Source organism: Apodemus sylvaticus, chromosome 3 (genome assembly GCF_947179515.1).
Source record: "Apodemus sylvaticus chromosome 3, mApoSyl1.1, whole genome shotgun sequence".
In the NCBI taxonomy this organism is placed as follows: domain Eukaryota; kingdom Metazoa; phylum Chordata; class Mammalia; order Rodentia; family Muridae; genus Apodemus; species Apodemus sylvaticus.
Window position 1 is genome coordinate 149,671,330 of NC_067474.1, and position 25,977 is coordinate 149,697,306.

The 25,977-nt window shown below is 51.3% G+C and overlaps 1 protein-coding gene across 2 annotated transcripts; it reads left to right on the forward strand.

Moving 5' to 3' along the window:
* The first annotated feature begins 896 nt into the window (after positions 1-896).
* E2f2 (E2F transcription factor 2) lies at positions 897-25,687 on the forward strand. 2 transcript variants are annotated; one of them, XM_052177770.1, is made up of 7 exons: positions 897-1,563; positions 6,696-6,801; positions 8,726-8,945; positions 9,667-9,828; positions 11,855-11,969; positions 14,685-14,880; positions 22,385-25,687. In XM_052177770.1, the coding sequence occupies exons 1-7, from the start codon at positions 1,306-1,308 to the stop codon at positions 22,663-22,665; spliced, it is 1,338 nt and encodes a 445-aa protein (XP_052033730.1). In that variant the 5' UTR covers positions 897-1,305; the 3' UTR covers positions 22,666-25,687. The 2 variants fall into 2 exon arrangements, with proteins under 2 accessions (XP_052033730.1, XP_052033731.1); XM_052177771.1 differs by lacking the exons at positions 897-1,563; positions 6,696-6,801; positions 8,726-8,945 and adding an exon at positions 9,116-9,150.
* The last annotated feature ends 290 nt before the right edge of the window (positions 25,688-25,977 follow it).

Below are 25,977 nucleotides of genomic sequence, written 5' to 3' on the forward strand. Positions count from 1 at the left end.
TCGCCCCTGCTGTGCTGTCAAGGGTGGGGCAGCGCTAGGGAGAGTCTGAGGCGCGCTTGACTGGAACAAAGACTCCCCACCAGGACTGCCCTACATTTGACTGCCAACTCTCGGATCAGCAAATCCGTGAATGACCCCAGGCAAATTATCCGACTCTCTGGTCTTACCCATCCCACTTCTCAGTATTTATGGGATAAATTAAACAACATAACACATGTAATGGTCTAATCTTGGTGTACTGTACTGGCGTACAGTAGGCGCTCAATAGAGGTTAGTTTTTTCCTGAAGAAAGAAAGGGTGGTGACACCCTTCCCTGCCCCTCTGCCAATTAAAGCCAGGAGGAACAGGTTTCTGGGTTTCATTCGAAGAGAAAGGGGATATATTCGTTATATTAATTAATATATTAATAAACGATTTAATCTAACTAAGCAACAATGCGAATAAACAAAAAGTTTTGTGGCCAGGGAAATGCACTTGAGGGTCAAGGCTCAGGTCCAGGCTGACTCTTCAATGTTTGGTCCCACCCCCAGGGAAAAGACGTCCATTCCTCGGCGCACTCCGCTCTACTGTCGGTCGTTAAGCTGGGTGTCCCAGATGCACCTCCTGCCTCAGTTTCGCCGGCTGTTACAAGAGGACGCTGAAGTCTGCAGATGTCGCGGCTCCTTTAAGCCACTAAGCTCCTGTCGTAATCGTTGTTTCTTAGACTAAGCCTTTCCGGGGGTGGGAGGGTGGGAGGAGCCTATATATGTCGTAGCAGCCAATCGAGGCGCGGCATTTTCCGCGGGAGATCCGAATTTGGCGGCACGTAGTTTGGCGCTAAAAAAAAAAAAAAAAAAAAAAAAAAAGAAGAAGAAGAAGAAAGAAAAGAAAAAAGGAAAAAGGAAAGAAAGAAGAAAGAAAGAAAAGAAAAAGGAGTCCAAGCAAGGGACGGGAACTAGAGGGTGAACACAGCTCAGCGGGGCGCACAGGACACCCTTCGCGGGTCAGAACACTCGAGTGTCGGCGGGGGTCCGTGGGCATCCCGGGACGCTTTCACGCACCGGGGTGACCCCGGGCGCACAGACATTCTGGGCGCGGGCCGGGCCGGGCCAGCCCCTGGCAGTGCCACCGGTGCCGCGCGATCTCCGAGTGGCGATCTCCGAGCTCGGCAGCGCTGGGCGGCGGGCCAGGAGGGGAGGGTCCGGCCTTGCCCGGCGGGCGTCCATTGGCGGCTGCTCCCGGCGTCCGCGGTGCAGCCGGCTGCAGAGCCCGCAGGTGCCCCGCGCGCGCGCCAGACCCGAGTGGGTAGGGGGCGCCGCACTCGCCATGCTGCGCGCGCCGCGGACCCTGGCTCCGGCCACGGCGCAGCCCACAAAGAGCCTGCCGACGTTGAACCCCACTGAGCTGTGGCCTTCGGGTCTGAGCAGCCCCCAGCTCTGTCCGGCCACCACCGCCACCACCTACTACACTTCGCTGTACACGCAGACGGTGCCTTCCTCTGCGGCGCTGGGCACCTGCCTCGACGCCACTCCCCACGGACCCGAGGGCCAAATTGTGCGATGTGTACCCGCAGGCCGGCTGCCGGTAATGCTGGGGACCCCCCTGTACTTCCCATATACGTGTCTGGGTGGGGAAAAAGGAAAGAGGGTGCTTGGGATGCCGTACAGCTTGATTACAGCTGGTCGAGGTGGGGGGGAAGCGGGACTGGCAACAGAAGAAACCCCTTCATTTTCCGACTCCCTGAAGTAATCTCGCCTGCTGTTGGGGAATGCAGTGAGCACTGGACGGGGAGCCTGGACGTCCAGCCCAGTGCCCCTAGCGCCTGCGTGACCTTGAGGGAGCCCTCAAGGCATCGACGATGCTACAGTTCATTCATTCTTTCATTGTTTGCGCCAGAACCAGCCCCTGCTATTTCAGGCCAGGGGCTTGGCCTGTGGGATTTCCTGGTGACTTTAAATCCGGATAGGTCTCCCAGGTCTCTGGTCCAGCCTGGTATGGACAAAGTTGTCTAGCCTGCTCCTTCTCAGGTGTTGTCCTCGGTCCTCTCCACAGCCTGGTCATCCTCTGAAATACCCAGGAGCAGATGCAAATGTACTCAGTCTCTTGGGTTTTCCTGTTCAGATGGACTGCGTTCTCCTTAGTGCTGGAGATGTGTTGTCAGGGAAGGCCTGGTGTGGTGGTGTTGGGCTGGAGTACAGGGTTTGTGGAAACAGATAGGAAAGGGCCTGAGAGATTGGAGGAAGGGTTGGGGTGGCTGGTTTCAGCTCTGGTCATCACTGTAAGTCAGGGCCTCTGTTTCCTCTTCTTAAAAAAAAAAGTTTTAAAATTACATTTATGTGGGGGATGGGGCTGTTTGTGCCACATTGTGTTTGGAGGTCAGAACACAACTTTTCAGAGTGTTTTTTTTTTTTTCCTGAGTGAGTCCTGGGGATCAAACTCAAGCGGTCTGACTTGGTGGCAAGCTCCTCTACCCACTGAGCCATCTTGACAGCCCCCACCCCCAACCCCGTTTCCTCTTCTAGAAAATAGACCTTCCTTGGCGTGTCTCCTCGGTTACTTCCAGTTCCAGGTCTGGACAGAGGTGCCAGGGAGGGGAGATGGTGTTTGTGAGGTGTGGATAAGACCACCCTGTGTCCCCAGGGCGTTTCGTCTGACCTGTGGATTCTGTCCTGCCCCTCCAGGGCAGGCTCAGACCTCCGTGATCTTAGGAGCCACAGAGACCAATTCTCTGGCTACAGGCAGAGCCTCATTTTCTGCCTCTGGAGTGAGGTCCCCTTTTTTACCTCCCAGGATCCCTTCCTTCCATGGGAGCGCAGGAAGTGGCACGGTTGCGTTGTCATGCCCATTTTACAGGTCAAGAAACTGAGGGTAACTGTTGTGTCACTCTGCCTTCTCTTCGGCAGTTTCCAGCCGAATGCATTTGTGTTAGCTTGTGAACAGGAAGAAGCTTCGTGTGTCTAGAAGTGGAAAACTGAGGGTCAGAGGTCATCCAGTGAAATGACCCCACAAGTCCGTTCTCCATGTAGCCATGCTTGGCCCCTGAACTGCTCTTTTAAGAGCTAGGTGCCCCCCTCCCCGGGAAAAGGGACTTCGGAGGGCTAATCTCTCCTTTGGCCACCTGCTTTTAGACGTAGAGTGTCAGTAACAGCTGGGGTTTGAACTTCCCCACCGACTCTGCATCTGTCTGTTCTACCCTCCCAGGGCGGGTTCAGGGATCTTAGCCAGAGTGGCTCTCACATGCCAAACCCTGCTTGGCACTCTGCACCGGTTAGCTTGGTTAAGGGATGAGGAGGCTCTCTGTAGGTGAGGGAAGCAAGCCGAGGTGAAGTCACTTGCCCAACTCACAAGGCCAAGAAGTGGGGGAGGGGGTGTCATCTTTGCATCAGACGCCCTAAAAGCCTGCCAGGCCCAGAGACCATGTCTGGTCCATCTCCAGATCCTGGGGCCCCAGTGCCCCGTGGGCAGGCCTAACCCCCTGCTTACTCATTTTACAAGGGTGTGACCTGGAGTGGCTCCAAGCCCAGCCCTGGGCGTGGCCTTCTGCTTTGTGGCTGCAAACTGTGGGGTGAGCAAGATTTGTTGGGGAGCTGGCTGCCTGCGAGATGACAACCTTGGCGCTGTAGAGGTCAGGCCAGGGCTTAGTTCTCCGCTAGCAAAGACCCCCAAACTTCCCTGTGGAGTCTCACCTCTACCCAGGCTCGTGACATTTTCTCTGGGTCCTTTCTCTGGTATCTGTGAGGACTGTGGGGGCTCTTCTGGGTTTCTCTTTGCCTCTTAATTTGTGTTGTCCACATGACTATCCAGGAACTCACTCTGTAGACCAGGCTGGCCTCGAACTCAGAGATTCACCTGCTTCTGCCTCCTGAGTGCTGGGATTAAAGGCCTGCGCCACACATCTGGCTGATGTTGAGATGGGGTCTCGCTGTTGCCAGGCTAGTCCTGAATGCCTAGGCTCAAATGACCCAGCTAAGCTTGACATACATATACTCCTGAAGTCCTAGCTCTGGGGAAACTGAGGCAGGAAGACTGTTGAACGTTCTGGATCCAGCTGAGTGTGGTGGCGCAGGTCGTTAATCCCAGCACTCTGGAGGCAGACGCACGTGGATCTGTGAGTTGGAGGCCAGCCTGGTCTACATAGAGAGTTCTAGGACAGCCAGGGCTGCATAATGAAACCCTGTCTCAAAACAAACAAAAGGATTCTGCCTCAGCCTCTCCATTGGCTTAGATTGTAAGACAAACACATAGTTTTTAAAATTCCACCTATAGTTTTTAAAAGTCCACCAGACTTGGAGATGACATACAGGCTCAGGGATAGGGTGACATGTCAGCTCCTTTGGAGCTAACAGCAAAGTGGTCCCTACATTTTTTTTTTCATCCCAGTTCCTGCTCTAGATTGGAAAGGAGACCCCGGTCCCTGCCCGTGTGACCTTGGGCCCATCATTTCCCATCTCTGATCCCCGTGCTCCCTTTGTTTCCCGCCAGCTCCTCTGTTCCTCTGAGGCTCTTGAGCAAGGAAGGGGTGTATTCTACATATAAGGGCTTGGCAAGCAGCTTAAATCCTAACCAGGGGCTGGCTGCTTCAGAGGGTCCAGATTAGAGCCGCACTGGCTTCAAGTGTGCCCACAGACCTTTGCTCTACCTAGCCCCCCCCCCCCCCTTGAGCTTCACTACCTTTGCTCGGTGGCTGCAGCCGCTGCACCGGCCTGCTGCATTGCCTTACGGACTCCTCAGCACGAGCAGACTGGCCCAACTCTCTAAGTGGGTCAAAGTTATCTGACCACCCAGCTCACCTGGCTAAGGAGGGAGAAGTCTAGCTTTGACCCCATCTGACCCCAAGGCCTGTGTTCAGCCTCTCCCGGTGCCATCTGGCCTTTGCAAGCTCAACCCAACCTCACGCTGACTTCTTTCTGGGCAGCACCCAAAGGTGTTAGGCCGGTGTCCTTAGGTGGGGGACACATTGCTACTTAGGGACCCTGGAGTTGCAATGAGTGTGCAATCGAGGGAGGGTGAGAGGAGGAGGCAGCATGTGAATGTGTGAGGTGCTGGGAGCAGATGGCATAGCCGGCCCTTGGCCACGCTCTAGCAGTTTCTGGGGGAGTGCGATGGGTGGCTCTTGTAGACTGGCACGTGGCTTCGGAGTTGGGCAGACCTGGGTCCACACCCTGGCTCTGCTTTTTGTCTATGTGACTTAACCTCTCTGTACCCACTTGTCTGTCAAGACAGAGTCCGACCTAGCCTTGATTACAAGAGCCGCACAGTGGGTACTGGTGGGGCTGGAGACTTAATCAGAGCTGAGTGCTGGAGTTTAGCTTGGATTATATAGCGGGTTTCAGTGGGTCCTGATGGGGGGTGGACTTTCTCTGGTGACAGGTGGCCCCGTAGAGTCTAGGACTTGGCCGGTTGAGAGGTAGGTAAGGAATACTCAGGAGACTCTTTCAGAGGGACGAGCAGGGAAGTGTTTGGATTCTGTGTGAGTCATGGAGGAGAGATGGTAGACATCCAGGCTCCTGGAAGCAGTGAGCAGAATTCTTGTGCCAGTCCAGGGGGACTTCCTGGAGGGGGCAGAAGTCAGGGAGGGGAGCTGACACCTGTCAGGCCAGCTGTGCTCAGCAGCAGTTAGAAGGCTCAGCCCTGCAGAGCGTGACCTCACCACCAAGTGTTAAAACAGATCTCTCTCTCTCACGCGGGAGGTGGAGGTGTCCAGGGGTCAGGGAAGGAAGGAAGCAGGCTCAGTGGGCCCAGAGGGTGTGTTCAGGAAGATGCTGGAATCGTGTTTGAGGAATAGACTGTATTTCCTGAGTCCCTACTGTGTTATCTCCTACTGAGAACTTAATGAGAGTCCTCTCCACAATCCTCCAGGTCATGATGTACTGCCCATTTTCCTGAGCAGGGAAACTGAGGCCCTTAGTGATGGTGGCACATGTTCCTAGGTCACACAGTGAGACTTCAGACTTGCTGGAGATTCCAGCTGGCCCTTTGCCCAGTGTCCCAGTGCCCTAGTGTCTCTGCCCCACCCTGCCCAGCCCTAAACCATCAAGGAGGCCCTTTCCGGGCAAGGAAGCTAGAAGCCTCTTTGTGGCCCTGTGGTGGTGGCGGTGGTGATGGGTGGTGTCTGGGTAGAGCGGAGCAGATGGGCTGTGGTTTGGTTTCCCCTGGCAGGTGTTTCCCAAGCTTGGCGGGAACAGGGAGGGGCAGGAGGGCCTCAGCTGCTTGTCCTTAAGACTCTGGGGAAGGACTCATTGTGTCTCGGTAAAGAAAGAATGACAAGCGGTCCATTCAGGAGGCCCAGGATCCTCAAGCTGGAGCCCAAACGGGGAGGGGGACCGTTTACACTATTTCCCCATGCGGGCTCCTCCCTGGGGTGTGGCACTGAGCCAGGAAGTCCCCTGGGCCTGGGCGGATGCTGGCCCCACCCTGATAAGGGCCAGCTGTGGAGCTGCGATGGGTACCAGGTTTGTCGGAACCAGCTGCTTCTGAAAGGGACCGGTCCCCAGCCTGATTACTTGTCCCTCAGAAAATTTGCCACTCACTTCAGTGGGCATTGATATCTCCTCGCCAAGTTCAGCCGGCCTCTCTGCACCTAGGGCTGGTGGCCAGCACAGAGGAGATGGCTGCCTGTTGGTGGCCTTCTTAGCCTTGCTGCAGTTCATAAACAAGGCCAAGGAAGGCCTGATTCTCTAACTCTTCCTCTTCCCCTCTCTCCCTGTCTGTCAAAGGCCAAGAGGAAGCTGGACTTGGAGGGCATTGGGAGGCCTGCGGTCCCCGAATTCCGGACTCCCAAGGGGAAGTGCATCCGCGTGGATGGTCTGCCAAGCCCCAAAAGTAAGAGCTTCCAATGGGCCCCCACGGTGGGGCGGCACGAGGCAGGAGCCCCTCCCTGAGTCACCAGCGCAGGAGTCTATCAGACAGTTTCCTTTTCCAAGGTTTCTTGTGTATTCCCATACTTGATTCTGTTCAGGAGATAGAGGATTATGTCCCAATGACTGACGAGGTATCTCAGGACTTGGCCAGGGTCACACAGCTAGTCAGTGGAGTCAGGACTAACTTCCTATACTCTAGGCACCTGCAGCCCACAGCTAACCACAATGACTAGCGTTTATTTGGGAGCTTTTTTTTTTTTTTTTAAAGTTTTCATATTTGGGTTAATCAGACCTTTTTCTGAAAGAACGCTCTGGGAGGATTAGTAGCTAACCAGGGTCTGCCTCCCACATACAGACTGCTAAGTGATTCAAAGGAAACGAAACTTGGAACAACCCAGCCCATACCACCCGAAGGTCTCCAGACTGTTGGGCTAGAGCAACGAACGGTTCCCAACCTATGGGTCAAGACCCCCTTGGGGAGTCTAACGCCTCTTTCACAGGGCTCACCTAGGACCACCAGAAAACACAGATATTTACCTTATGACTCATAACAGTAGCAAGATCCCAGTTGTGAAGCAGTAGCAAATATAATTTTATGGTTGTTGGTCACCACAACATGGGGAACTGTAGCATTTGGAAGGCTGAGAACCACAGGGCTAGAGCCTTCCTAAAGCTAAGGTGGAGGGGAGGGGATTCCTACCTCTGAGATTTTCCAGTCAATATTCTGGTTAACCTGGCAGTTTAAGCCAGGATGTCCAGGAGATATATGGATTTACCCAGAGACCTAACGAGCCCATAGGATTAGATAGAATGTAGACGTCAGGAATTAGGGATGAAGGTAGGGATGATGACGGTCCTGTGAACCCTCGTTATCTATTATGATTGAGGCACCGGTAGATCAGGATGATAAGGAAGTTTACTCTCCCATTGGTTGATTGGAGGTGACCTAGAACCAAGACGGAAGGACCCCAAGCTCAGTAAGACTACAGAGAATGATACGTGGCTCGATTATTAATGTCTGCCACGAACACAAAACAGTATGTGTGTCAAATGCTTGGCCTCTGTGTGTTAAGGGATCCCCAAGTCCCCTTCTTGAGGGAGTTGAGACCAAAACCTAGTTCCTATGACTAGTTTGGACACCAACTTCTATGAGACTTAAAGTCATTTGATTGCAAAAATCCCCTTGTGGTTTTAATTCGCTTCAGCTGAGAAGTGGTGTCGCAACAGCAGCCTTGTTGAGAAAGGGACCTTTTTCCACGGCCCTGGCCCCCCATTTGATGTTTGATGGTACACGATTCCCCTTCAGATAATTATCGGGCTACGCATAGAAGGAAAAGGCAAGTGTGGATCTATAAAAATGCTCTCAAATCCAGGCTTGTCCTTGCCTTCCAACCGGAACACCTAATTCCTGGTGTAATTGTTAGGAGATGGTAATGGTTGCGGAGGAAAGCCGGAGCCTGCCTGGATTTGAATCCTCCTTTGCTATCTGCTGAGTGGAACGGAAAAATGACTTAACCAGTCTGTGCTTCTGTACAGCCCTGAAGGGTATTCCCTTAAGGAAAGTGCCAGAACAGTAGGCAGTTGCTGGAGCTGTTGCTGTCTGCTCTGAGCTATGGTGGAAAGGTGCTCTGAACTGGGAGTCGCGACCCTCGGCTTCCGGTCTCGACAGCGCACCCTAGCGGAGAGACCTGGAGCGTCTCCCTCCCCCGAGGCTACAGGTTGCTGGTCTTTGTGGCCGTGGACAACCCCCAGCCTGGATGCTCTGCGTGCTGGACAGCTCTCGGTGAAGGGTGGGATAAGGTGTTTCGGAATAGATCTGAACTCGTGCAGAGACCCCAGACTGGCTCCCCCAGAGCAGTGTGTGAGTGGAGCCTTTTCCTCCTCAGCCCCCAAGTCTCCTGGGGAGAAGACACGCTATGACACGTCGCTGGGGCTGCTCACCAAGAAGTTCATTTACCTCCTGAGCGAGTCGGAGGATGGAGTCCTGGACCTGAACTGGGCAGCCGAGGTGCTGGATGTGCAGAAGCGGCGCATATATGACATCACCAACGTGCTGGAGGGCATCCAGCTCATCCGCAAGAAGTCCAAAAACAACATCCAGTGGGTGTGAGTGCCTGGGCTCGGCCGCCGCGCGGCACCATCCAATGGGTGCATGTGTTGGGGGGCGGGGCCAGGAACAGTAGCCAATAGGTGTGAGCTTTAGGGTGCCCTCCCCAGCAACAGGCAATTCGCACAAGTACAGGATGGGGGTGGCGGTAGGTGGTAGGTGGCCAAAGGAGCGTAACCTGTGTGTTTGAGTGGGGTGGAGCAGGTGGGAAAGTGCTGGCGTAGGAGCGAGAGCGAGCCAAGGGACTGGGCAGAGCGGAGGGGATCTAGGGGTTGCACAAGCCAGAAAGGACCCCAACTCCTTGTTATTAGGGGACCCAGGATCCCTCTCTTGACTTAGGAAAGCCTTTGGGAATTTGCTCGGGTATTGGTCAGACTCCTCCCCACTGCTCCAGGGTCTGAAAGCACCCTGGCACGAACCTTAAGGAAACCCAGGAACGGAGCCAAGGCTAAAGTCAACAACTTCTTACCATTTGATGGAGGCTGGGGTTCAGGCTTCTTATCTCTAACCTACCCCCCAAGCTTCAAGTGCTAGTCCACGATAGTTCCCAGGGAGCTGGGCATCCCCACTGATTTGCGTAACGGGGGAGTGCGGGGGAGGGGGTAGGGGTGGCACCGCTGGCGGATAGCCCTGCCTTGGAGTTTCGCCAGCTCCCCTCTGCACTTGTGCAGGGCAGCCCTGAGCTGGGGACCGTGACGTTGGGGGTTGCTCTGTTCCCAGAGGCAGGGGAATATTTGAAGACCCCGCCCGACCCGCCAAGCAGCAGCAGCAGCTCGGGCAGGAGCTGAAGGAGCTGATGAACGCGGAGCGGACCTTGGATCGGCTCATTCAGAGCTGCTCGCTGAGCTTCAAGCACCTGACCGAAGATAATGCCAACAAGAAATATCCTTTCCGCGGGAGGGGGGAGGGAGCGGGAGCAGGGCTGCTGGCTGTTCAAATGTATACTTTAGTTGATTTTTTTTTTTTTTTACCTCCATACAGGGACTAGCTCCCTCTACAGGACAGTCACATCTGTATTTTCCTCTCAAGCTTATGGAAGTTTGGGGTTTGGTTTGGGTTTTTTTCTTTTGTGAGATCCTGCCAAGATTTAGGGACTATGTTTGGTACCCTCTGCATATGGTGATAAGACCTACAGTGTGTGTGTTTGGATCCAGTCTAGACTAACCTTAATTTATTTTTTTTGATTATGCTTTTTCTTTTCATTAAATTACATGTATTTGTGTGTGGAGGGGTGCATCGTGCTATGTAGGCCAGGCCGATCTCGACCTTCTTTATGTAGTTTGTATGTATGTAGGTACACGTATGTCATGCGCTCACTCATGTGTGCAGGTCTGTGTCGGTCTGAGGACAACATTCAGGGGTCAGGTCTTTTACCATGTGGGCTTTGAAGATCCAGCTCAGGTCCTTCAGGCTTGCTGAGCTCCTGCTGTCTGTATTATTTTAGTTTAGTTTTTAAAAAGATTCATTTATTGTATTTACATAACTGCACTGTTGCTGTCTTCAGACACACCAAAAGAGGGCACCAGATCCCATTGCAGATGGTTGTGAGCCACCATGTGGTTGCTGGGAATTGAACTCAGGACCTCTGGAAGAGCAGCCAGTGCTCTTATCCACTGAGCCACCTCTCCAGACCCACCAACCTTCATTTCTAAAAACATGCTCTTAACTGAGGTTGGCCCTCTCATCTCCCACCATCTCCTCCCCACCCCCTACTTGTAACCCACCCCTAGAACTCCCCTTTTGGCTCCCCAAAGAGTCCCGCATAGGGCAGAGAGAGCCTTGTGTGTGACAGTTGAGGGCTCTGCCTCTGCCCTCCAGCCCCTGACCTTCTCGTTAAATCTTGTAACTCCAAATAAAACCAAAAAGCTGGCACCTTGAACTATTTTTTCTGACTGGATCGTCCGAGATTGAGTTTCCAATTATCCTCCTACGTGGCTTATTGAATTATATACTCATCGCTCCTTAGGATGAGACGGTCACCTTCTAGCTTCCCCAGGTTTGGGGGGCCACTTGGCAGCAAGGGTCCAACCTCTGGGGTCTCCCAGGCAGCCGCCATTCAGGCCAGCTGTTTGCCCCTGGTCAATCCTCGGGGAACATTTTTACTTGATTTACTTGCTTCTTACACTCTCCTGCTTCTTGTAACTTACCCCTAGAATTCCCCCGTTAGCTTCCATATTCCATATTACTTGTGCTCTATTACCCTTCCCTTAAAGCCTCCCCCTACCTACTCTTTCTAGTTTTCTGACCTCTACCCTTCCCCCACTCATATATAATACATAAAAATTAGCAGTTAGGAGCCACACATAAGAGACAACAGGGTCTCTTTCTTTTTGGAAGATGGTGGGTTTATCTTTCTTATTATTGTTTTGTTTTATTTTTTTGAGACAAGGTTTCTCTATGTAGCCCCAACTGTCCTAGAACTAACTCCCTCTTGTAGACCAGGCTGGTCTCAAAACTCAGAGATCCGCCTGCTTCAGCCTCCCAAGTGCTGAGATTAAGGGTGTGCGCCACCATCACTACCAGGCCAGTGTCTTTTTCTAAGCCTAGATGACCCTACTTCCTGTAACATTTTCCTCTATCTTTCCCTTTTCATTTTCCTTTATGCCGATAGAATTCGTTGAGAATATACCATATTTCCAGCATCCATTCATCTGCTGATGGGCATCTAGGCCAGTCCCATTTCCCATTTCCTTGCAATTGCAAACAGCCACACTCACCCTGGATATGTAATCTGTTCGCTTTCCAGGGGTGGAAGGTTGCTTGCGCTATTCGAAGAACCATCTGTGGTCATTTGGCAGTGTTTCTGAGCTGCATCGTGTGTGAAGATGTGGTAGGCTTAGGAGGGGAGGTGCAACAAGGCCTGACAGGCTTTCAACAAGGTTACTTTTCTTAACTTTTCTGCCCCTACACTGGCCTATGTGACCTACCAGGATATCCGCGCTGTGGGCAATTTCAAGGAGCAAACAGTGATTGCCGTTAAGGCCCCGCCGCAGACCAGATTGGAAGTGCCGGACAGAGCAGAGGTTAGAAGGATGGAGAACAGGGTGGGAAGGTCCTGAATCTCTCTGTAGAGATTGACTGACACTCCTAGTCCCAAGCTCCTCTGCTCCATTCTGGTGTCTGGGGCGGAAGTGTCTGAAACGGAAAGGAACCTTGGAGACAGCCCTGGCCTGAGGGCACCTCTGGGATGTTTGCTGTTAGGGCTGGAAAGGCTCCTCACTCGCTGAAGGTGAGGACTGAGGCCTTCAGTGCTGAGGCTGCAGCCCAGGGCCTGGCTTGCACATTCTCTGCTACTGAGCTGTACCCGTGCCCTTGACTTTTTTTTTTTTTAAGACAGGGCTTGTCTGTGTGGGTCAGTGTGGCTTTAAACACACTGTGTAGCCCAGCCGAACCCCACATTCATGGTCTTCCTACCTCTGCCTCTTAAATGCTGGTTTTAAAGGCAGAGGCAGATTCCTGGCACAAGATCAAATTTTTAAAAAAAAAATTCTTTTTAAATTTTATTTTTCTAGTCAGTGTGTGTGTGTGTGCTCGCACATGTGTGCATATGTGTGGATATGAGAGACAACTAGTAGAAGTCAGTTTTCTCGTTCATATATTATTAGTCTTGATAGTAGGTACTTTTCCGTTAAGGGATCTCTATCCCAAGACCAAAATTCTCTTTTATTTATTTATTTTATTAATCCTTTGGAGATTTATTTAGATTTTTATGTGTATGTTTGGGTGTTTTGCCTATGTTGTCTGTGTGCTCTGTGTGTGCTATAGCCCTGAGTTCGGAAGAGGGCATTGGGTCTCTGCAGCCGGAGTTTCAGGCTCTTGTTAATTGCCATGTGGGCACTCTGGGAGTCAAATCTGGGTTCCCTGGAAGAGCAGTGGGTAACTTAAGCCACCGAGCCATCTCTCCAGCTCCAGAGTGAACTCTTTAATACTGTAAAGCCCGTGCTGAGGGTTCCCCGGTTCCTCTCCTTAGCCACCTTCATGTCTCTGTTCTTGGCCACGTCAACCCATCTGGAACTCAGCATCCTCAGTGCGGGACCTTTGTGCACACTGCTCCTCCCTCTGCCTGCTGGGCTGCTCCTCCCTCTGCCTGCTGGGCTGCTGGTCATCCTCAGCTTTCCATCTGAGGCTGCTCCTGAGTCACTTCCTTCCTCGTCAGCAACAGACAAGCCAGGCTAGATCCTCCTTCGTATTTTATTTTATTTTACTTTATTTATTTATTTTTTAACCACACTAAATCTCAGTTCTCTGGTCCATCTTTGACAACATTCCTCACAAACTCACCATGTACCCAAAGACAACCTTGAAGTTCTGGTCCTCTTGCCCTGTTTCTGGAATACTGGGATTATAAGCACCTCCAGCATCCATTCATTTAGATAATGGCGGGAAGAGCTGGAGCCCAGGGCGTTATACCTGCTAGGCAAACCATCCACCCTGTGAGCTAGACCCCAGCCTGTTGGTGTTCTAAGCTTTATAGAAGAACGTGGTGCTCAGCTTGTTTTAGGGTGTGGCACATCCAGAAATGATGTGTTTGAAGGAACCCAGACTGCAGAGGTGAGCCCCCATCCCTCAGCTCCTGACCTAGGCTGCGGGTGACCCAGGCAATGGGACAGGTAAACTAAGTATCAGAGATCACAAGGGTTTGTGCAAGATGAAGTGATGCATAGAGACCTGAAATTGTGTGTGTGTGTGTGTGAGTGTGTGTGTTCACTGTTGTCTTATACAGAAACACAGTGGAGGGCTGGAGAGATGGCTCAGTGGTTAAGAGCACTGACTGTTCTTCCGAAGGTCCTGAGTTCAAATCCTAGCAACCACATGGTGGTTCACAACCATCCCTAATGAGATCCGACACCCTCTTCTGGGGTGTCTGAAGACAGCTACAGTGTACTCACATACAATAAATAAATAAATTAAAAAAAAAAAAAGAGAGCTAGAGAGATGGCTCAGTGGGTAAGAGCACTGACTGTTCTACCAAAGGTCCTGAGTTCAATTCCCGGCAACCACATGGTGGTTCATAACAATCTGTAATGGGATCCGATGCCCTCTTCTGGTGTGTCTTAACACAGAACATACATACATAAAATAAATAAATCTTTAAAAAAAAAAAAAGAAACACAGTGGAAAGGGACAGGGGTAGGGAAACCCAGTCCAACTGGTTTAAGCCTGTGAGAAAGGGGAAGACTGGTGACAAGCCCAGGATCTGAAGATTGGAAAGAAAGTTGAATTCAGTGACTCAAGTCTTGCTTCCCACTGCCTGAGGGCTTTGTCCACCCCTGCCTGCCTCTCTGTGCTATTCTCAAGAGGGTTCCCCTCCTGTGATAGAAAGCTCGTGTGACAACAGCTCAGCCGCCCTGGGAGGAAGGGACCTTCTGGCCTCATGCCCTGTACCTAATGCTGGTTGGGTTGACCTCAGCTGTGTGACCCTCTGAGGGAACCACATGACCCTGCTCTCCCATCACAAGGAGGGGTCACTGGAGTTGGAGGGCGATTTCCACAATCTTCATGGCAGCACATAGGTAGGAAGGGCTGATTTCCCCCAAGGACAATCGGGGTGTCCTCCCTACAAGGAGACTTTGCAGGCCAGGCAGTGGAATGGTGATGTCCTCTTAGCAGGGCAGGGCGCTGGTGTCAGGCTGGGGTTGAGCTCGCTCGTGTGGGTAGCGCTACCTATGTCTGTTCGAACCCACTGACCTGTGGGGTCTGTGTCCATCGTTGTAAGATGGTTTCTCTTCCTCCTCTAGGAGAGCCTGCAGATTTATCTAAAGAGTACCCAAGGCCCCATTGAAGTCTACCTGTGCCCAGAGGAGGGCCAGGAGCCAGACAGTCCTGCCAAGGAGGCCCTCCCCTCCTCCACCTCTTCCCTCAGCCCCGTCCCTGACTGTAGTCAGCCCGGCTGCAGCTCTGACTCTGGGATTGCAGAAACCATAGAGTCTTCAGGTAGGCCTTCCCTGGGAGGGGAGGTGGGCGTGCCTCTAATTCTTTGGGGGTCTGCATTTGTCAGTTACCCAACCTTCTACCAGCAGAGGAGCCCAGTACCCTCTTGTGTGACCCTGAGCTTCACACTTTGTGAAGTCCACACGTGTCCCTATCTCACGGGGTGGGGTGGGGGGAGCTGGGGCAGCTCGGTGGCTTGTCCCCACAGCCGTGCGCCCTCTGACGATTTCTGCTTCCATCCCCTTATCTGTAAGTTGGGCAAGAGCAGTTAATATTTAACTCTCGGGTTATTAAAAGGATTAGTGAACTAATGTAAACCGAATGTTTGGCCCGGCAATAACTGTTATTTCTACCGCCATGACTGTCGTGAGGGTGGCGCACCGCCAAGCACGTGGTGATCAGTAAGCCCCGGGCAGCAGTGGCATGTGCGTGGGGTGGGAGTTGAACCCGGGCGTGATGCGTCCTAGGTAAGTGGGCACTGGGCCACAGCCACTGAACCCACAGTGGGTTTTTAAGATATTTTAATTAAAAGTTTATCATAAAGACTTTGTAAATAAGAAACATGATGCAGCCGGGCGGTGGTGGCGCACACCTTTAATCCCAGCACTTGGGAAGCAGAGGCAGGTGGATTTCTGAGTTCGAGGCCAGCCAGGGCTACACAGAGAAACCCTGTCTAAAAAAACCAAAAAAGAAAGAAAGAAAGAAAGAAAGAAAGAAAGAAAGAAAGAAAGAAAGAAAGAAAGAAAGAAAGAAAGGAAGAAAGAAAGGAAGAAAGAAAGAAAGAAAGATGATGCACTGAAATGAACCAAATCCGAAGTCTATACATTTCAATATACTCTTATACCATTAGGATAGCCAAGGCTGAAGAGATGGCTCAGCAGCTAAGAGCACAAAAGGTCGCAGGTTCAGTTCCCAGCACCCACGTGGTGGCTTACAGCCATCTGTAAGTATAGCTCCAGAGGAGCCGGTGCTTTTTTGGGTACCTCCCAGCACTAGAAGTGCGTGAGCACACACATGCACTCATACACACGCCCTCACACATACATACATACATACATACATACATACATACATACATGCACTCACACACTCACATACACATGCACACATACACACACATGGACTCACATGCCATTACACACACATGCCCTCACACACTCACATACACATGCACACATATACACATGGACTCATGCACTCACACATACATGCCCTCACGCACACACATGCCCTCACGCACGCACACACGCACGCATGCACACACACATGCACTCACGCACACACATGCCCTCATGCCCACCCACATGCACACACACACGCATGCACACACACATGCATACACGCACACTCACATGTACACACACATACTCATTCCCCATATGATATATACACATACACATATACACACACACACATAGGTAACATCTTCATACACATAACACAAATATAATATTGTTTTTGTTTTTCTGAGATAGGGTTTCTTTATGTAGATTTGGCTGTCCTAGAACTCACTCTATAGAACTCACTCTATAGACCAGGCTGGCCTTGAACCTGGAGATCCGCCTGCCTCTGTATCCTGAGTGCTAGAGTTAAAGCCATGCGCCACCACGCTGGGCTTAAGTCATTTTAAATAGCCATTCTGAAGCTGTGGCCCTCCGCCTTACATCACACACTTTTGCTACAGAACATGTTTATGCGTTTGGCTACCACCCCAAACCCCAGAGAGCTAGAAACAGAATTACTTTAATATTCTTGGTCATTACCTGAAGGTTAGGCTGGCTTTAAACTCTCAGGGAGTGTCTCTGCCTTGAGTTTTGAGATTAAAGGTATGTGCCATTCTTCCTAGTGAGGTTTTGTTTATTTGTTTGTTTTGTTTTGACATAGGGTCTCATGTAGCTCAGGCTAGCCTCAAACTTTTGAGTGCTAGAATTCTAGGTATGTATCGTTACACTTAGTGTATGTACTGCTGGGAAGAAAACCCAGGGCTTTTTGCACACAATCTGTGCGCACTCTGCTACCAACTGAGTCGCGTCCCTAGCCGGAGTCTTTATTGCTGTTTTACAAACTACTTCTTTATAGATTTATTTTACATGTATTTATTGTTGTATGTGGATGTGTGTATACGTGGGCAGGAGCCTGCCATGACACGTGTGGAGGTCAGAGGATAACTTGCAGGAGTTGGTTCTCTCCTTCTACCATGTGGGTCCTGGGGATTGAACCCAGATGCGCAGACTTAGACACAAGCACCTTTACGGGCAAAGCCACCTCGCTGGTCCCAGGTCGTTTTAATTATTTGAGACAAGGTCTCTCTAACCCATGTCATAGCTGAGGTCCTCTGTCTCCCCAGTGATAGGATGACTAAGGGTTAACCTCCACACCTGGTTAACTGGATTTCCAGAGGAAGGTTCAGAACTTTCTCTGGTGACAGTAGCTAAGTAGTGTCCCCCCCCACCCCACCCCCACCCCCATGACTCCATATTGGGCTATCTGTTTCCATACCACACCTTGAAGGAGGTCTCCTCACTTCTGGTTTAGCATTAGATAACCAAGGTAGAGAGGTGTGACAACTTAGCCAAGGACAGATCACTGGGAGGCAGCCCAGTGGTGTGGTGACCTTTGGTCTGCAGGGGCCCAGTGCTGTGTCCTCAGGCTCAGAATAAACCCGGAAGGGCTCTCCCCTGGCTGGGAGGTGGTGGGTACAGCTAGTGAATGACTCAGAAGCCACCTCTGCAGAATGGCCCTGCCTTCTCCTGAGAGTCTGCCCCAGGTCCCGTGAACGGGTTCCTCCAGACTGTGGCATTATACTTTTGTTTTTTTAAAAGAATTTTTTTTGTTTTTGTTTTTTTGGATTTGTTTTTTTCCGAGACAGGGTTTCTCTGTGTAGCTCTGGCTGTCCTGGAACTCACTCTGTAGACCAGGCTGGCCTTGAACTCAGAAATCCGCCTGCCTCTGCCTCCCAGAGTGCTGGGATTACAGGCATGCGACACCACTGCCTGGCTAAAAAGAATTTTCTTAAGTAGAACCCTAGTGGTTTGTTGTTTTAATTTTTGTTACAGTTATTTATTAGGGTGTGGTGCACATCCCACCCACATGTAGGCATCAAGGAACAACTTTCAGGAATGGGTCTTTCTCTTTCCTCCGTGTAGGTCCTGGGATTGAACTCAGGTCACTAGGCTTTGCTGCAAGTGCCTTGAACCATAGTGTCTTGTCCCATAGTGTCTAAAGAATTGGTCAGGTAGTGAAGACCTGGTGTGAAGTTCTACACAACATAGGTTGGCTTCTGTCTAAGACCAGTAAGCTAATGATGATTTTGAACCTCATTTTTCTTTTTATTTTGTTGGCTGGGCTGGGAACTGAACCCAGAATTTTGCACATGCCAGAAAAGTCCTCTATCACTGAGCTGCACCCTTAGCTTGGTGTTTGCATTTTTCACGGGTTGAGGGGTGGGGCTAGAGAGATGGCTGAGGTGTTAGGAACATTTGTTTATTTATATTTTATGTTTATTTTATGTGTATGAGTGACCTGTCTTCACAGACTCCCAGAAGAGGGCGTCAGATCCCATTACAGATGCTTGTGAGCCGCCATGTGGCTGCTGGGAATTGAACCTGGGTCCTTTAAGAACAGTCAGTGCTTTTAACTGCTGCACCATCGCTGTCTTTGCAGAGGTCATGAGTTCAATTCCCTGCATTGACATGACGATTATAATTCCAGTTCTGGTGGGCCTGACACCCTCTTCTGACTTTTACTGACACTGCATGCGTATGGCACTATACACACATGCAGGCGAAATGCTTGTACATAAAATATAGTCAATACATCTGATAAAAAAAGAGTTGGGTAGAGGGCAACTGTGTTACACACGCTTTCTGTATCCCACAAAACAGGAAATACTGTCCAGCCCTTTACAGAAGTTTATAATTGTGATCTCATTCCATATTAAAGCCCAGAGACAGCAAGTGGCTTCCTTAAGGTCTCACAGCAAGTGGATGGAAGATCTGTGACAAGAACTCTTTCAGGGATCTCTCCGGTGTTGTTGTTCAGGGACAGGGCTTCTCTGTGTGCCTGCCATCTGTCTCTCTGGGCACCTCCCCAGTCACTATCTTCTAACCCAGACTCGTGCCTCAGTGCCCCACCCTCTCACCCTCCCGCACTCTGCCCTCTTGCTCAGCCATCCACATGTGCACGGCTCTCAGGAGTCAGAGCTTCCTGCGCTAGCTGTCCCTGAGACCTTGCATGGGGACAGTGGTAGAAGCCTCGCAGCAGCATTCCGATGTAAGCCCAGAGCTCAGAGCTCAGCCCTGCAGCTGAGCTCAGGCGTAGAGCATTGGTCTGGCCGCTGAGGTCCTGGATTCTGACCCCAATGGTGGAGGCTGGCAAGAAAACCTGGAGGCCCTGGGGCCGGCAAGGGCGGGGCCAGTTTGCTTGCTGAAGTGGAGGAAAAGGAAATTGTACACTTATACACTTATATTGAAAGGATGAAAAGGAAGGTGTCATGAAGGTGTCTACTCACACACATACACGTTCATATACACTTCCACACACACTCATACCCATACACTTGCACGCGCACACACACTTCCATTCAAACTTACACATATACTTACATGCACACTCACCCACTTACAGGCACGCTCACATACACTTACATGCATACTCACACACATATACTTCCATGCACAATCACATACACACTTCACATACCCTTACACATATACTTCCATGCACACTCACTCTCATATACTTCCATGCACACTCACACACATACTTCCATGCACATTCATACACACACACACTCACATGCACACTTACACACATATACATATACTTCCCTGCACATTCACGCACACATACGCTTATATGCACGCTCAGACTTCTGTGCACACTCACAAAAATACAGATATGAGTTGCACGTTCCAGCTTGAAGTGGAGGTGTTTGATTGTTTTTAAAGATTTCCTTTATTTTATTTTATTTTATTTTATTTTATTTTATTTTGTGTGTGTGTGTGTGTGTGTGTGTGTGTGTGTGCCTGCCACGTGCATGCAGTGCCAGGCAGAGGGAAGGAGAGGACACGAGATCCCTGCAGCCTCCATGTAGGTGCTAGGGACCAATTTTGGGTCTTCTTTAAGAGCAGCCAGTGATCTTAACCTCTGAGCCATCTCTCCAGCCCCAAAGTAGAGTCTTTTTTTGAGGTGTGAGAGCCAGAGGCCAGGCCCAAAGCGGAGAGTGCAGTCTTGGGATTTAAGGTTCTGGGATCTCTGGGGGGAATGGCTAACCTGTGTGATCTCAGTTTCCTTATTGTAGAAGGGACTTGACTAAGAGTTGCTTCTAACTCCTATCCTGGCTCTGATATTCTGAGATCTATTCTGAGGATCTGAAATTGGGACACTTGGGTTGGAGCCTGTAGAGACAGGCTTTGAAGACAAGTGAGACAGGAGGGTTGCTTGAAGCTAGAAATTCAGGGCCAACCTTGGCAACCCAGTAGGACCCAGACTCAAGAGATTTAGATAAACAAACGCACAAGTATTCACCTGGTCTAGTGGCAAGAGCCTGGGATTCCCCATTTCTTGGGAGACTGAGACAGGAGGGTCATAAGTGAGAAGGTTGCCTGGACGAGGGTGAATTCAAGGACAGCCTCGGCGACTTCTTCAGACCCTGTCTCTAAATAGCAGGAATAGGGAAGGTTAAGTGGTCGAGTGCCTCCTGCCTAGCATGTACAAGGGCCTGTCTTCCATTCCTGGTACTGCATGCACACACACACACACACACACACACATACACACACACACAGTAATCCTAGCAATGTGTTACTATTGTGATATGCTGGGGATCGAACCCGGGACCCGCGTATTCTAGGCAGAGGCTCTACTGTTGAGTCATGTTCTCAGCCCCAGGCTTCGGTGATGATGGTAGTTACAATTGATGTGGTGTGTGTGTGTGTGTGTGTATGTGTATGCGCGCGCACATGCATGTGTGTGCATATATAGTTATGCATACACATTCATGCCTGTGCAGAGGCCAGAGTAGGACAACAGGCGTCTCCCTCTATCACCCTCTGAATTGGATGCCACCCTGCCTAGAGATGGCAGTCATTAGATCTGAAATTGCTATTATTTGACCAGACTGGCTGCCTGTGAGCTCTCGGGATCCCCTGTGTCTGTATTCCAGTTCTAGGGTTATAGACACAGCTATACTAGCTTTTATATGGGTACTTGGGATTCGAACTCGGGTCCTCCTACTCATAGTGCAGGCAGTCTTAACCACTAAGCCATCCTCCCAGCCCTTGTTTTGCTTCAGGATCTTGTTCTGTAGTCTCAAATGTATCGTACTTCTGTCTCTGCCTGTCACGGGCCAGAATGAGAGGCATAAGCCATGTCTCAGTCAGGGCTTCTATTCCCGCACAAACATCATGACCAAGAAGCAAGTTGGGGAGGAAAGGGTTTATTCAGCTTACACTTCCACATTGCTGTTCATCACTAAAGTCAGGACTGGAACTCAAGCAGGTCAGGAAGCAGGAGCTGATGCAGAGGCCATGGAGGGATGTTTCTTACTGACTTGCTTTCCCTGGCTTGCTCAGTCTGCTCTCTTATAGAACCCAAGAGCACCAGCCCAGAGGTGGAACCATCCACAAGGGGCTCTCCCCACTTGATCACTAATTGAGAAAATTCCTTACAGCTGGATCTCATGGAGGCACTTCCTCAAGGAAGCTCCTTTCTCTGTGATAACTCCAGCCTGTGTCAAGTTGTCACACAAAACCACCAGGCACAAGCCACCATACTTGGCATGAAATTTTGCTCTAGGTTTTCCTGTAAGAATTTAATAGATTGCGATCTTGTGTTTGGTCTTTAGTCCACTTTGAGCTAATTTTGAGAAATGGTGTAAGGGTCCGACTTCCGTCTTCTGCAAATGGGCATCCCACTCTCGCAGGACCATTTGTTGAAAGGGTGGCCCCTTGGGGGTGGGTGGGAGGGTCAATGCTTTTAAAAAAAGGTTTATTTTATCTTTTGTTGCTCACTTGTGTGTGGAACACAAGTACCCACAGAGGCCAAGGAAGGCATCTGGTCTCTGGGATCGGGAGCTACTGATTGCCAGGCGTAGGCGCCGTGAACCCGACTCAGGTCCTCTGTTCACCTCTTCAGCCCAGGGGGATGCTTTGTAAAGAAAGGCATTATCAGGTTGTTGTGTGCTGATGTAATGATGTAAGATGGGGAAGCTGGAAATGAAGGAACCAGAAAGTGGCTTCCGTAGCAGCCCTGTAGGGTAGCAGGGTGGACTGGATACAGAAGTCCGGGCTGGGTAGGATTTTTGGGAGGAGGTCACTGCGCGCCCAGTGGAGGGGAGAAGAGCACAGGAGAATGAGGTTTCTGTGACTGGTCCCTGGAGAGATTGGTTGTCCCCAGGCCATTGAGGGGAAGAGATGGAGGAAGGGGCCAGCCAACAGAGAGCAGGAAGATGGTCCTGAGTGCCCAAGGCAAGTCATGACCCTTGTTTGTTTGTCTCCAAAACCAGTACTGATGCCCCAGCCGGTACCGCCGCCGCCACCACCACCGCCGCTGCCAGCCCCATCCCTCGTCCCCTTGGAAGCCACTGACAACATGCTGGAGCTGTCGCACCCACTTCTGCAACAGACTGAGGACCAGTTCCTGTCCCCAATCCTGGCGGCCAGCTCGCCTCTGATCAACTTCTCCCCGCCCTTGGACCAGGACGACTACCTGTGGGGCATGGACGAGGGGGAAGGGATCAGTGACCTCTTTGACTCCTATGACCTTGGGGACCTGTTGATTAACTGAAGAGTCCTGTATCGGTCTCTACCTCCTCACAGACAGATTGACAAGCTCTCTGCCCGGATGGGGGGACATCGGACACCCGGTGTCACCCTCTGTGTGTGTGAGCGACTCCATCCCAGCCTTCCTTCCGGTAGAGACCAGCTAGGGAGGTGTGGAAGATATGGCCGAGGAGTGTGTCCGGCTAAGCCCTGATCCTCCTCTTCTGACCCTCTGAGCCCTTCATGAAGGACTGCAGGTGCAGGTGGCCGTGTTCAGGGAAAGGGTCCGCTGCCTCCTGAGGGGCAGTAGGGCCCTGGCTTTTTCAAGAAGCACTTAACGCCTTTGTATTTATTTCAAGTTGAGTTCTGTTTGTTTGTCCACCCTGAGTTTTAGCAGGGAGATTTGTTCTAGTTTCTCCTCAGACAGGCCCACCCATGCCCACTGCCTAAGGGCACATCTTGGGCTTCCAGGGGTCTAGGCCAACTCCTTGCCCCCACCCCCATAGTGGTGCCTGGGTCTTGAGGAGACTATCCAGTTTGCTTGAATATTAATTGCACTTAGACTTGTTGTTTTAGTGAGTGCCAGGCCCAGCTGAGGAATCAGCTTGGGAATCTCCATCTCTTCATCCTAGAGAAAGTTCTAGTACCTACTCTGGGGGAGGCGGCCAAGGGGGGCTTGCTTCCTGTTGAATCTCAGCTTTCCTGAGCCTCGGAATATAAATGTAGGCCTTCAGGAATTAGCCCAGAAGAGCTCCTGAGAAAAACAGGGGGCACGTGTCATGGCTCCTGGATGCCCTTCCTCAGAGCTTCTGTGTGGGTCAGAAACCTGGAAGGTGGAGGCAGAGAGAAGTTTGAGAAGAAAACAAGAAACACCCTGGGGGCGGCCTATGTTTCCCTGAGAGGATTATTTTGTTTCTTGGTTGCAATTGTTGGAGGGAGAGATTCCTTAAATACCCGCTGTCCCAAGCCCTCACCTCACTCCCCAGGTCAGACGTGACGGGAGCTTGGGGTCAGGTTTGCACCTTTCCTCACTGGACTGCTGAGGGGGTGAGGCGGCAGGAGTGGGGTGCTCTTCCCTGCAGCCTAGGCCTCAGCAGCTCATGAGGAGAGAGGCGGGTGCCTGCCACCTCTCCTGGCGTGGAGATCTGGGAAGAGCTCAGGGTCTCACTTGTTTGGCCCACAGACTGACCATGCAGGGATCCTGTGTTCAGATGGGGACAGGAGGCTGCTTCTCTCTCTTGCCTTTCCCGGGTTGGAGGGAGAATGGGCTTAACCAAGGCCGTGTGTATGGAGAGGTATACCCAGGGGTGATGGGGTCTGAGAGGCCTTCCACCTACCCTCAGGGAGCCTGGGTTCCTCAGGGCCTCAATGGGGCAGCACTTTTTTGTGGTTATTGTCGTTGTAAGTTTGTAGCATTAAATTGATTTAAAAGATGAAGTCGGCTATGCCAGGTAGCTCCTGGCTGGCTGACTGGGATTTTGAAGTTTGGATGTTGAGCTAATGTGTCCTGGTGCCTGCTTTGGGTAATGCGTCTTACCTGGCTCAGCCTCCTGGGCGCACAAAGTTAGTCCTGGCAGAGGAGTGGCCAGTGACTCACAACTCCCCCACTTGAAACTTGTCTACTTTTACACCGAGTGTCCAACCTTTTGACATATGTGACCTTGTCGTCTCTAACGTTCACCCTCAAGAACTGCAAAGATAAGCTACCAAAAAAAAATCTCATGATGTTTTAAGTACGTTTACAACTAAGTGTTGGGCTGTGTTTTGTAGGTGTCTGTGGCCCGTGCTGCATGTTAGACACCCCTGCTACAGAGATGTCCCTGGGTCTCTACCAAGCACGGGGTGGTTTCTCAGACCACCCTGAAAGCCCAGTGTGCTCAAGACACAAGGGGACCCTTGAGGGATGAGGGTGCTACCTGGGAACTAGTTTGTTGCGCGTGAGGCTGGAGACAGCCTTGCTGGTCCCTGGCCTTTGCTATTTAGCTATGCACCAGCTTTGAGAGCAGAGATGGCTGACCTCCGTGCCTTGGGCTCTGGGTGCGTAGCTAGGGTTAGAGGGAAGAGGGCTGTAGTTCCTGTCTGGAGCGAGGTTTAGAATGCAGCCCAGATTCAAGGTCAGTCACCCAAGGCCCAGCACAGGGATGGATGGAGGTCTTCCCTGCAGCTGCCTTTTGATCTCTGAGAGTCCATCAATCCTGCCTGGTCAAGGGGCTGGACCTCCGGGGAGAAGCCCAAGGCTAGCTTGGGAAACAAGCTCTCGCCCCTTTCTTGCCAATGATACTTGAGACCTCTTAAGTCCCTTAGAATGCTTTAAAAGAATGGGGTGTTCCCCATTGGGAACGCTGTTTTGAGTGGTATGTCTTTTAGGCCCTAGGGAAGCTTTCACACTAGGGAGGGAAAGCTACCGGCTTCTTTCTGAGGGGAATACTTTCTTCGGGGAGGTCCCCGGCCTGTCAGTGTCCCCTGGTGATGTCCCTGGGGACCCCAGAGCACTCAGCAGAATGAAACTTGTACATAGGCTTGGTAGTGCACCAGAAGAGGTCAGGATGAGTCCCTTCTCATGGTGGACGCGTGGCTGTGAGGGTGGGGAGTTTGTAAACTATTTCAGGGGGGTGCATTGTGGTCTCTCCTCCCTGCGCATGCTCAGCCTCTCTTCCGCACAGATTAGCGTTGTACAGAGTTTGATCATGCTGGCATCAGGTGTTCTGTAGCTTCAGCGCTTCTGAAACCCCTGCGGTTGGTTAGAAGCAGATTTTTGTTTGTTTGCTTGTTTCTGTCGTAAGCAGAGGCCCGCTTCACCCAGGTTCCCAGAAGGCTCTTCAGGGATCATCGTGGCTACAGGTCTGCCTAGCCTCTGATTCCTAGGAGATATAAAGTCTTGTGGGTTTTAGGATGCCTGGGGGCGGGGGAGTCTGGAGTTCCTGGGTCAGGATTCCATGTGGGTCACCTACCTACCTCCCTGGTCTCACCCAAAGTCCCGCCTTGAACAACCAGTAAGTTTCTTTCTGTTGTGATCATTGGGCATTAAATAATGGCAGCTCTGGTAAGCTTTGTCTCGGTGTAGTTTCTTTCTGCGGAACGGGGGAAGGGGGGATCCCACCCCTCATACTCGGTAGATACAGGCCCAACCACTGAACTGTACCCCAGCCCTGTCCTGCTTCCTCAGTGACACTAATTACTGACTGAGGGTCCCTCCGCTGGGGGTAAGTAAGGAGCATGTTTTCCCAGCTGAGGTGTGCCGCCCTGTGTCCTCCCCTGCCTCGCTGTTTTCATGCCTGGCCAAGCTCTGCTGTGATCTGCCTGCCTACACCCTGCTCCTCACGGGGTTGTGCTGTTG